General features: G+C 40.3%; 1 protein-coding gene across 2 annotated transcripts in view; it reads left to right on the forward strand.

Annotated features, from left to right (window-relative positions):
- The window catches only part of stat3 (signal transducer and activator of transcription 3 (acute-phase response factor)), a 32,874-nt gene that overhangs the window by 14,688 nt on the left and 5,798 nt on the right, over nt 1-12,388 (forward strand). Inside the window, exons 4-22 of one of the 2 annotated variants that reach the window (XM_017493257.3) lie at nt 145-237; nt 1,290-1,371; nt 1,522-1,622; nt 2,538-2,689; nt 4,260-4,418; nt 4,518-4,610; nt 4,708-4,767; nt 4,860-4,889; nt 5,879-5,972; nt 6,117-6,164; nt 6,277-6,360; nt 7,237-7,335; nt 7,441-7,576; nt 7,986-8,038; nt 8,136-8,230; nt 8,995-9,134; nt 9,261-9,482; nt 10,691-10,733; nt 11,672-11,731. In XM_017493257.3, the coding sequence (XP_017348746.1) occupies nt 145-237; nt 1,290-1,371; nt 1,522-1,622; nt 2,538-2,689; nt 4,260-4,418; nt 4,518-4,610; nt 4,708-4,767; nt 4,860-4,889; nt 5,879-5,972; nt 6,117-6,164; nt 6,277-6,360; nt 7,237-7,335; nt 7,441-7,576; nt 7,986-8,038; nt 8,136-8,230; nt 8,995-9,134; nt 9,261-9,482; nt 10,691-10,733; nt 11,672-11,731 (1,844 nt within the window). The remainder of the gene's footprint in view (nt 1-144; nt 238-1,289; nt 1,372-1,521; nt 1,623-2,537; nt 2,690-4,259; nt 4,419-4,517; nt 4,611-4,707; nt 4,768-4,859; nt 4,890-5,878; nt 5,973-6,116; nt 6,165-6,276; nt 6,361-7,236; nt 7,336-7,440; nt 7,577-7,985; nt 8,039-8,135; nt 8,231-8,994; nt 9,135-9,260; nt 9,483-10,690; nt 10,734-11,671; nt 11,732-12,388) is intronic. The other variant, XM_017493266.3, reaches the window with a different exon arrangement.

Consider the following 12,388-nt stretch of genomic DNA (forward strand, 5'->3'; position numbering starts at 1 on the left):
ATGCAAAGCAGCATTCAGAGCACGATGCGTTTTACTCCTAGCGTTTTGTTTTATTTTCCTCAAACTCCTTGAATCGGATATTTTGAAAGCCATTTCCCTCCGAGCCAGAGCAGCAGCAGTAGTCTTGCTCTCTTTTCTCCACAGGATGGCCAGGCCGCTCAGCACAGCGGGACAGTGGTGACGGAGAAACAGCAGCTCCTGGAGCACAGACTGCAGGACATCAGGAAGAAAGTGCAGGTGCGTCACTGTGAAACTTCATAGAATAGAGTGGTTCTCGTTAACGACCAGATTAGCACGACGAACTGGAGTGAGTAAGTAGTATGGTGGAATAGCATGAGTAATGTGCAAGTCATCTTGGTAATTGCTACAGATGTTAAGGCCACGTATTCAGGGAATTACTTCAAAGTAGGTGTTGGCATGCTACTGGGGGAAGGAAAACGATCATATGGTTTATTATGATACTCAAACCCAGTTCTAAACAAACCTGCAGCTCGGCTCTCGAGCAAAAATCATTCTCGTTAAAACCCGAATGTATTTTCTGTTGGACGTAAATATAAGAACAGGCTTGACCCCGTGTAAAATGTTTACCAAATTGTCCTTGTTGGTCTGCACAACAAACTTAGACGACAGATATATAAAAACATCTAAGCAGTTAAAAATGCCATTAAGGACAAAGACACAGAGTCATCATAACAAAGAGCTTTAAAGAAATCTGGCAGAACTTGAACGTGTTCAATATTGAAAAAAGAGGCTCGGTGCTGTTGATTCTATCATTGAGATATTTCACCAAATAATATTCAGATACATTATACAGAGAGTTGCGATATCAGGCTGTAGGACTCCAGTGCGGTCTCAAGACGATTTCTGTATCGATTTGGGCTTCTCGGATTTACTGGCATTTGTACTTGAACTCGTCTCAGTCTTGAGCTAAATGTGGTCTTGTTCTCAACCAAGAATTTGTTAAAAAATGTGTGTGTGTGGTGTTTTCTTTGGGCATGCACAGAGTTTGACAAGAAGTAATTCCTTCTTGTAGAAAACATTGTTGGTGTCGTGCATGAATCAAGCCAAATAGTCGAAGTAAAGGCTTGGCCACCCCAAGAAAAAGGATTTGATTGTATTCTTTCTCAATCTTGACTCTGCCTTAACCATCTTAAGATTCGGTCTTGACTCGATCTCCGCTAATTCTGTTCTTTGACTAATACAGCTCTAGCTCCATATTTATAAGCTTGAAATATCAATCACTTTAAAGATATATAAATATTTCTTAAATATTAAATATTGCGTTTCAGGATATGGAGCAGAAAATGAAGATGCTGGAGAACCTGCAGGATGACTTTGATTTCAACTACAAGACTCTGAAGAGCGCAGGCGGTAAGAATCGAACGCTTTAGGGCGGAGTTTCTTCAGAGCATGGTGCTGAAGGTTTTCTTCACGTTCTGCTCCGTGCTCGTGTCTGTAATCTGAACTTCGCGTGTGGATGCTTTAATGCTGTGATCCGGCTCTGATGTCATTTCCTTTCAGAGCTGTCCCAGGACCTGAATGGGAACAGCCAGGCTGCAGCCACCAGACAGAAGATGGCCCAGCTGGAGCAGATGCTGAGCGCCCTGGATCAGCTCAGGAGGGTGAGATACACTACCGTCAAGTTTAGACTCTTTCAGTCTTTCTGCCTTTCTTTCTTTCTTTCTCCTTCTTTCTTTCTTTCTTTCTTTCTGTCTATCTGCCTTTCTTTCTTTGTCTATATTTCTTTCCTTCCGTCTGTCTCTTTCTTTGTCTTTCTTTCTTCTTTCTGCCTTTCTGTCTTTCTTTCTTTCTATCTGTCTCTTTCTTTCTTTCTTATTGTCTTTCTTTGTCTTTCTTTCCATCTGTCTCTTTCTTTCTTTCTGTCTTTCCGTCCTTTCTTTCTTTCTTTCTTTCTCTCTCTCTCTTTCTTTCTGTCTTTCTCACTCTCTTTCTCTCTTTCTGTTTTTCTTTCTCATAATAATAATAATAATAATAAAGTCATCAACAATCTGGAATAACACCGATTGGAACTATGGGAATTATGTTGTGATTAAATCCAAAATAAATCAAAATAATGTAATATTTTAGTAATAATGTAATATTTTAGCCTCTTCAGAATAGATGCCACTTTTGCCTAGAATTTCCAGAAATGTATTCTTGGTATTTTCTCGACTGATTTCTTGAGGAATTTCCCCCGAGATGCTTTTTAATCAGTATTAAAGGAGTTCCCACCGACGCTGGACACTTATCGACTGCTTTTCGGAATATTTCGCTCAGAGTATAAATAAATAAATAAATAAAAATATATAAAATCTTTGTAAATAAAATGTTAGTTTTCTAAAATGAAAGAAATGAATATGTCGGCACAATTATATTTTTCTCCAACACCGATTTCAAACATTTAATCAAACACCTTCCGGTCAAAAGCTTTTTAAGATCATTTAGCATGTGGGTTAACGTAGTTGCGCTCAGGTTTTGTGACGCGCCTACAGAGAGTTGATGATAAACGGAGCGTTGTGTATTTGTTGTTCTGGCAGCAAATCGTGGCTGATATGGCAGGGCTGCTGCAGGCCATGGACTTTGTGCAGAAGAATCTGACTGATGAGGAGCTTGCTGATTGGAAGAGGAGACAGCAGATCGCCTGCATCGGAGGACCTCCCAACATTTGCCTGGACCGGCTAGAGACATGGTACACACGAATTATACTTCTATGAGCGAGACAGGCCAGTATCTCTACAGGATGCCTTCACACCACTTAAAGAAAAAAGAAAGTGAAAATTCTCTTTTATTAAGAAAAGAAAACAAGAAAGATATATGAACTTTTATAGTTTGTTGTATTGCTTCATATTGGTTTTCATCTCTTTACTCCCAGTAAACTTTTCACATCACCAATATTTACCTTTTCGAGATCCACGTGAAAAGTTGCTTCCTTCTTCTCACCTTAACACAGAAGCCAGTCTCTCTCGTTCTTTTCTTACGTCAGGTGACACGACTGAGTTAAAAGTAGAACATGGCTTTCAAATGATAATCTGTTACAAGAACTCTGATGGGAATAGTGTTTCAACAGCAATGTTTGTTCGGTCAGCCCTACAGCACACAGACACATTAGACCTGTGTTGACGTACCGTGATAAAGAAATCTGAAAATCTGTAAATCATTAACATTGTTAACGCCCCCGTTTTTTTTTTTTTTTTGTTTTTGTTTTTTCCCCCCCTTCGTTTAGCCTACTTTTTAAAGGACAGTAATGGACAGAAAATCACTGGCAGGCTAATAACAGTTTCTGCTAATAGAGAACTCGCACTGAAGCTCGGATTTCACGTTATTTTAAACAACTGGTTAAGTAAGGAGTAACACAGAACGGGGTGTGCTGTTACAGGAAATTAATCAACAGTGACGTGGAATGGTGTCGCCCGATGCGTTAAAGAATCACACGTCGTACTTTTCATCCATTTATAGTTACATTTAATGTTCTGGAACGTCCTCGAAACAAGACGGCTCTTTCCTGAATATGGCTCGTTACAGTTCTACCTCAGACGGTGCTTTATAAGGCTCTAACACTGGAGACTCCTTACATTAATATTAAAGAAACCATTTTTTCAAAACATTTCCGAATCAACCTATAATTCAGCTTGGATTACATTGAGCTTCGGCCATACACATCCCTGTGAGTTAGGTGTTCTAGATATAGTGTGTGTATGTATATGTAGGTAGATGGAGACAGTTGTGCCCAAAAGTTTACATACCCCTTGTACAATCTGCAAAATCTTAATACTTTTAACAAAATAAGAGGGATCGTAAGATGCTGGAAAAGCAAAGAATGTGCAGGACCTGGAGGATTTTACTGAAGAACAGTGTGCAGTTGAACTGCTCAGGACAAACACGGGACTCATGAACAACTATCACAAAACATAAACACGGTGACGGATCAGCCAGGTCATCAACGACACACTGTATTAAGGATCAAGGGTGTGTAAAGTTTTGGGCACAACTGTAGAGAGATTATATATAAAAAAAAGTATATTAGATACTATAGATACAGTAACTTGTGATTTGCCTTGCAGACAAAACTACGATCCTAGCTTGAAATAAACGAGAACTAAAGTACATAGAATTGACGCGTTCAAAGCCTTTGAGGAATGTGTATTGTTTTTGTGTGAGGACCGTGATAAACTTGCACAGGTTTGTTGATGGCATTGCATATCGCATAAAGAGTTTTCACTCTTCTACATTTTTTCTCTCACTATCGCTCTTTCTTTCAGGATCACGTCATTGGCCGAGTCTCAGCTACAGATCAGGCAGCAGATAAAGAAACTGGAGGAGCTCCAGCAGAAAGTCTCGTATAAAGGAGATCCCATAGTTCAGCACCGCCCTGCCCTGGAGGAAAAGATCGTAGACCTCTTCCGCAATCTCATGAAGAGGTGACGCACGCACGGATACTTACTTAAAATTATGCAACGTGGCGTTTTAAATCCATCAGCTTGAGAGAGCCCCCTTGTGTTGTGTTTGTGTCATTGCAGTGCGTTTGTGGTTGAGAGACAGCCGTGTATGCCAATGCATCCCGACAGACCTCTGGTTATAAAGACAGGAGTTCAATTCACCAATAAAGTTCGGTAAGTTTCCTTCAAACTCCCAAACACCCACACCACTGGTTGTTCAGGGGGGAAAAGTAAATGAATGCCACTTTTTTTTCCCCACCTCTCTTTTAAGGTTACTGGTGAAATTCCCAGAACTAAATTACCAGCTGAAAATCAAAGTTTGCATCGACAAGTGAGTGCACGCTTTTGGTCAAACTGAGAAACGAGTTGACCTACACATTACCTGATCATATATTTACTATTGTCAATTATCTTTATCTTCAGGGAGTCTGGAGATGTTGCAGCCATTCGAGGGTGAGTCTCAGTGTTTTCTGGTTCATTTGATTTATTTCAACTTGAAGTATGACAGTGCTGGCACTAAGCTGAATAAATTTATAAACCAAGCGCATGGGCGTTTGTAAATTAAGCGTGTGTTTTGCCCATAGTCCTCGCTCTCCTAGTCCTGGGTAACTGTTAACGTTCGCCATCTGATGGGTATAATAGAGCACTATTTTCATGATCATTACGTAATGCAAACTGAAAGATAATACGGGACGGTCTGATGAGAAGATGATATCTTCTCTCTATTTTCGTGAGCACTGTCTCAGGTTCAGACAGTAACCTGGTGGCCATCAGATCCTTTCGTTCTCTTTAAAAAAAAAAAAAAAAAAAGACTCGTGGAGTGACAGATTCATAATGACGTATGGATAGGTTTCATTACAACGTCGTCACTGTAGAAATACCCGTATGGCAGAACGTACCATAAACGTGATTTCTATTTCCACTGATGAATAACGGGGGCTCGTTCATTCTCGGACTGTGTTTTACCTTCACAAATATATAACGTTAGTAAGTGGAAGCAGTGTTTGCTACAAACAAACTAGGACTAGCTAGCTTACGGCTTATCAGATGGATTTATATAATAAAATTGTTTACATACCTGTCCACATACAGCCAGAATGTTTACTGGTGTTCTTGTCACTTTAATTTCTGAAATAGGACCAGCAGTCAAGGCTTTTGTATGGCTTCAGGTACATATAAATTTCGGAAAAACAGATTTCTGTCCATGGACCACAGGTTCTTGGGCAAGCTGTAAGGGTCACTGTCGATTCCAACTGCCTTTTAATTTAAGCTGATACTCATTGGTTATATTAGCGTTTTCGTGGCTTTACCTATTAAATTAAAAGAAGCCATTTTGCTGGATGTTTTGCAGCTCGGTCCGGCCGAGAGGACGTGTTCCGGCGGGAAAGTGACGTCAGTGCAATACCCTCTATAGATTTCTGTCCTGTTTTTTCTTCGTCCAGGTCACGCAAGTTCAACATCCTGGGCACGAACACCAAGGTGATGAACATGGAGGAGTCCAACAATGGCAGCCTGTCCGCTGAATTCAAACACCTGGTGAGCACCTCAAATGCACCATGGGAGATTTCATAAGCACACCGTAGCAGCTGAATTATACTTTGTGATGGCCGATAGATTTGGGTTAACTTAGTTGTGTTCTGTTATGTTGTGTGAAATGTAGTTCTCGCCCTTTTTCCTCAGACTCTGCGAGAACAGAGGTGTGGCAACGGTGGCCGAACCAACAGCGACGTAAGTGGCTGCTCCGTGACAGACAGTGCCATGATTAGTTACTGCATTCAGGGGTATGTAGAACAGAGATTAACCTGAGAGAACATTTATGAATTTGTCCTCTCACCTGCAGGCCTCTCTGATAGTCACCGAAGAGCTTCATCTGATCACCTTTGAGACAGAGGTTTACCACCAGGGCCTTAAAATCGACCTCGAGGTGAGAGACGCTCAAATATACACAAACTGGAGCGTTTTAAAATAAAACCATACACTCTGGACAGCCATTAAAATGAGAAATCGGGACCCTTGTGATAAATATTCAATGCTGTCCAGTTAGGAATACAGTCAGAGGTTACACGTTAAAGCATTAAAGCTGATTTTTAAATAAATGGTTATCGAGTCCATTTCATGACTCCTGGTGATTGGCGCACTCTGAGTCCTAATGGGCTTGTGTCCATGGGGTTGTTGCCATGGCACCCACTGTCAGCCCTTCACTTATTAAAACTCTAAACACCACCGAATATATTCTAGAGATGTCAAAGGTGACGCGGTTCCTGTGATGAATGGGTGTTGACTGCCATGACCTCGATCATGCATATTAGCATAAGACACAAATTCTCTGAAAGCGTGTTCGCATCAAAACTATAGGGTTTGTGCAAAATGGCAGCAGAAGCTTGCAGGCTTGATTACGAGGAAGACATCAATATTGGGTCAGTATTGGGTAACTACTGCTTATGCTAGTCAGGAGTCCAGCTATTTATTACCCCTTCATACATGTGAGCGGTCTGGGAAACCCTGTCAGGGGTCACTGTGGCTAAAATGACAAAAATCGATGGGGTTGTTTTTTTTTTCCCCTGACATAAACCTCAGCTTTTAGAAAACAAATATCATGTATTTCAGTTTACATTCTCTCTCTCTCTCTCTCTCTCTCTCTCTCTATCTATCTATATATATATATATATATATATATATATATATATATATATATATATATATATATATATATATATATATATAATATATATAAAAAATGTGTGTGTGTTGGTATAAAAAATGTGTATGTTATCTCATTGTTTTCTTTCATTTTCTACAGACACACTCTCTCCCTGTTGTAGTCATTTCTAATATCTGCCAGATGCCCAACGCCTGGGCATCCATTCTGTGGTACAACATGCTGACTAACCATCCCAAGGTGAGTATAAAACAGCATTGCCCTCTATTTTTTTTCTCTTCCGTTGGACAGATGATGAAAGAATGAATGCATATGTTGCCTGAAATTCGTTCCCTTTACTGCCAGAATGTGAATTTCTTCACGAAGCCTCCAGTGGGTACATGGGATCAGGTGGCTGAAGTTCTGAGCTGGCAGTTTTCCTCCACAACCAAGAGAGGCCTGACTATTGAGCAACTCACCACACTGGCTGAGAAACTGCTTGGTATGCTTGGCTGTGTGTTCATGTCCGAGATACTCTGTCCGAATAGAAGCTGTTGGAATTTACACACTTCAAAGCAAAAAAAAAACAACTTTGTAATATTAATATCTCATGTACTTTTAGAGGGTTATTTATTATTATTTTATTTACTTTTTACATGCTCGTTTTTTGTTTCTTGGTTGAATGTTAAATCGTGTCTAGTGAATAGGTTCTACAATGCCATTAGCTTGGAAAAACCAAAACAATTCTCAACCAGTGATGTTTATTATGAAATATTTAAAATGATTTAAAGTTCCAGTACAATATTAAACACATTTGACAGCCCTCGTCTGAGGGCGAAAGAACTGTTTTCGCCTGCACAAAGCATTTTTAAGAAATAATTCATATGCTGAACTCTCCGTCTTGCCTTTAGGGCCTTGTGTGAACTACTCCGGTTGCCAGATCACTTGGGCCAAGTTTTGCAAAGTATGTTTCTGCCACACAGATCTTGTTCAGTTTTAGCCCATTGCAAACCGCACCAAGCACTGTTTAACTTTTCTTTGTGTGTGTGTGTGTTTTGCAGGAGAACATGGCAGGAAAAGGGTTCTCATTCTGGGTTTGGTTGGATAACATCATTGACTTGGTGAAGAAGTACATCCTAGCTCTGTGGAATGAGGGGTGAGTGCTCCCACTGTACTGTCACTGTATTTGGTGTACTTTCAGTGTACTCTCACTGTTCTTTTACTGAATTCTGAGTGTACTCTCACTAAATTCTTATTGTACTCGCGCTGTACTCTTGCTGTACTTTCAGTGTACTCTTGCTGTACTTTCAGTGTACTCTCGCTGTACTTTCAGTGTACTTTCGCTGTACTTTCAGTGTACTTTCATTGTATTCTCGCTGTACTTTCATTGTATTCTCACTGTACTTTCAGTGTACACTCGCTGTACTCTAGCTGTACTTTCAGTGTACACTCACTGTACTCTCGCTGTACTTTCAGTGTACTCTCGCTGTACTTTCAGTGTACTCTCGCTGTACTTTCAGTGTACTCTTGCTGTACTTTCAGTGTACACTCGCTGTACTTCGCTGTACTTTCAATGTACTCTCGCACTTTGCTGTACTTTCAGTGTACTCTCGCTGTAGTTTCAGTGTACTCTTGCTGTACTGTCACTACACTCTCACTGTATTCACAGTGTGCTCTCACTGCACTCGTACTGTGCTCTCACTGTTCCCCATGGAGTCGTGCTACACTGTTCTCTTTGTGTTTTCACTGTAATCTCACTGCACTTCCACTGCACTCTTATTGTACTTAATGAACTTGTACTTCCTCTGCCACAATCTCACTGAGCTCTCAACAGCATTACAACAGGCAAAGGCCCATTGTTCCCACTTTGCTAAATTCCTTTGTGTGTATGCTCTTGTGTACATGTTTTTTGTGTAACAGATATATCATGGGCTTCATCAGTAAGGAGAGGGAGAGGGCCATCTTGAGCCCAAAGCCACCTGGGACATTTCTGCTGCGTTTCAGTGAGAGCAGTAAGGAGGGAGGCATCACATTCACCTGGGTGGAAAAAGACATCAGTGGTGAGTCTGTGTGAGAAACCAGTTTTAACCCCTGCCTTATTTTCTTGTCAGTAGTAGTCCTTTATCAACGACTGCTTTATAATTCTACAAAGCCACAGTCTAACTGTGTGTGTGTGTGTGTTTTAGGTAAGACACAGATCCAGTCAGTTGAGCCGTACACTAAGCAGCAGCTGAACAGCATGTCCTTCGCCGAAATCATCATGGGCTACAAGATCATGGACGCCACAAACATCCTGGTGTCTCCACTCGTCTACCTTTTCCCCGACATCCCTAAAGAGGAGGCCTTCGGGAAGTACTGCCGGCCAGAAGCCCAGCCTGATGCGGAAAACGGGGATTTCACCGGATGTAGTAAGAGCTTTCAGTTGTGGTCTGCAGCAAACGACACACTCGCACAACTCTGAACTCTGTTCGGAGGAAAGAAAAAATAACGACACCTGTGCAGCTAAATATACTGTTGAGTACAAAAGCTTGATAAAAAAAAAAAGATAAATAATAATAATAATAAACAAACACTAATCATTTGTACACCAGATAATAAAGTGGGTTTTACAGATATTCTTTAATCATTAAAAATTTAAATGCGTTAATGTATTACTTGGGCGGGGGGGAAAAAGGTGAACGTTAAATAAATATTCTCTAATAACATGAATACGCACCATTTCCCTTAATAGCTGCTTTCAGTTTCTTTACATATCCAGTTGTTGGTTATAATATTTGCCCCATTCTTCCTCCGATACACGCTATAAATCAGCCAAGGTTGCTTCCCTTTGACAGGAACAGGTCAGAAAAGAACAGACTGTTTTAAAAAAAAAAAAAAAAAGAAAAAAAAAAAGGGGATTGGAAATTTACCATAGAACCAAAACTGTTTTGACCACACGGTCCGTTTCTCTCTCTCTGGAGAAAATAAAAGGAGAAGTGAAGGTATTTATTTTGAACGATATGCACGCAATATTCAGAGTGCAGCTTCAACTGTTCAGCGGCGAAGACCTCAGCGCAACGTTTCATTTATTAATCTCAAAATACAGTAGCATCCGTCCACTCAAACAGGAAACACTGGGTCAAACCTGTAACGTTGAGGAGCAGTGAGGAATTATTATTACTTTTTTAATTATTATTATTTATTTTACTTTTTTTTTATAAATATTCCATTGAAAAGGTCATTGAATGTTAAAAATAAATAAATAAATAAAATCTTGGTTATGTTATAAAAGCCTTGTTGTAGAAAATGCCAGGAAAGTCAGGGTGTACTCAGAATTGTTTTCTGATGTTCCAAAATGATGGAAAGATCTACATGGAAAGTGCATTTCTTTTCTTTTTTTGTTGTTTTTTTGGATGAAAAACAAAACACAGACCCAGTGTTTACATGACAAGCCTCCCTCTGGATGCTGTCATGATTTCTGAGAATATCATGGTGCTTGTAAATCAGAGCTGCTCTCGGATCCACGCTTGGCAGGGGTTCATCAGCATGCGAGTCTGTCTCTGTGTGTGTGTGTGTCTGTGGGGGTTTCGTAACATAAGGAGCACTCACATATATTTGTTTGCTGTTTTATTTTCAGTCACTCAGCCGTACCTGAAGACTAAGTTCATCTGCGTCACCCCGTAAGTGGCCATTACTGTTCTTTGTGTGTGTTTGTGTGTGTGTTCGAGATCATGTCTGGAATCTCCCATTCACCTGCTTCCTCTGTCCACACGTTGCTGGCCTGAGAAGCAAAACAGAAATAGGATGTATTCTCTCTAAATTTCCCAAATGAAGCCAGAAAATGTTCCACTCGCCTCCTCACCATGTCCTCCTCTCAGCCTTTCAACGCATAGAGACAGCAGAGAGGAACTAAATACATATAAAGACGACAAACGACTTTATGATAGGTTACACAACAGCAGGTGATCGTATTCCTAGGAATGCGAAAGTAGTAAATCTGTTTCGAAACTTGCTGTTTAGAAACATAATAAATGGACAAAACTAGAGATGCACCTGAAGTATCTAGTATTTTAGTATCTAGAGATGATACGAAATTTCTCAGCCGGTAACCGATACCGATAGTCCTGCCTTTTATACCTTCATTTAAATGAATAATAATTCATTCCACAATTCTGAAAGAAATGCAAATAAAAACTTTATTCTCTCCATTTCACAGTAACTGGTCTCATAAACAGAGCACACATTACTCTAATTAACATTAACACATGATCCCGAAGACCACCTTTTTTTTTTTTTTTTTTTTTTTTCCCCCCCTTTGGCTTTAAAAGGGTTACATGGGAGGTTTTTTAAATTGTTGTTTAGTGTTCGTACGAGAGACACTACGTCCGTCCGTCGTTTGACTGGAGAACATACAGAATAGAGCTTACGTTTCTCTAAAGTAATGGAAAATATTTAACTTTGTGAGACGTTATGCTTGAAATCCGTGTGTGGTGACGTGTGCACTTGTGTTTGTGTGAGCATAGATGGTGCATGTGTGTGTGCACTTGTGTTTGTGTGGCTGTACGTCGTGTTTGCGCGAGTGTGTGCGCGCAGGCTGTAAACTGACCTCTTTCCATAGGTGTCCTTCCATCTTCATGGACCTTCCGGACAGCGAACTGCTGGCTAACGGCTTCCCTGGGTAGGCACTAGGGAGCTGGTGTGTGTGTGTGTGTGTGTGTGTGTGTGTGTGTGTGTGAGTGTGTGTGTGTGTGTGTGTGAGAGGGAGAGTGTCTGTACAATTCTATTTTGCATAACAGTAGCATCAGTGACAAAACACTCCCACAGCAACTCTGTGTTAACACCGGAGTGGTTGTGTTTAACACTATGTAAAGTCTCGTTTGATCTGTTGTAGAGGTCGACCGATAGTGGATTTTACCGATACTGATAACTAAGTCGGGCAGTACCTACCCGCCGATAACGATTAATCAAACGATTCGTTTTTTAAAATTGATGGTGAGTGAAAACATGACTCAAAGTAAAATATTTCTGAACTTTATTATGAAAATAATCAGTACTGTCTGTACCATGACTGTGTACTGTACTGTTTTTTTTTTTTTTTAAACGAAATAAGTATTATGTATTAACTATTAATAAATAAAGTAAATTAATGATATGCATCCAAACTGAACCAAAAAGTAACACTCCAAATAAAAAGACATCCAAAATGAAAACCCAAACGCTTCAAATAACACAACAAAATTTGTCAGTGATGGTTTTCATTTCGCCTCTAGAGGCCGCTCTCGTACTGGATAACGACAGCGGACACTTCTCAGCCTCTTCTGCAACAGACGCAACC

This window comes from Ictalurus punctatus, chromosome 2, assembly GCF_001660625.3.
Source record: "Ictalurus punctatus breed USDA103 chromosome 2, Coco_2.0, whole genome shotgun sequence".
NCBI classification, from domain to species: Eukaryota; Metazoa; Chordata; class Actinopteri; order Siluriformes; family Ictaluridae; genus Ictalurus; species Ictalurus punctatus.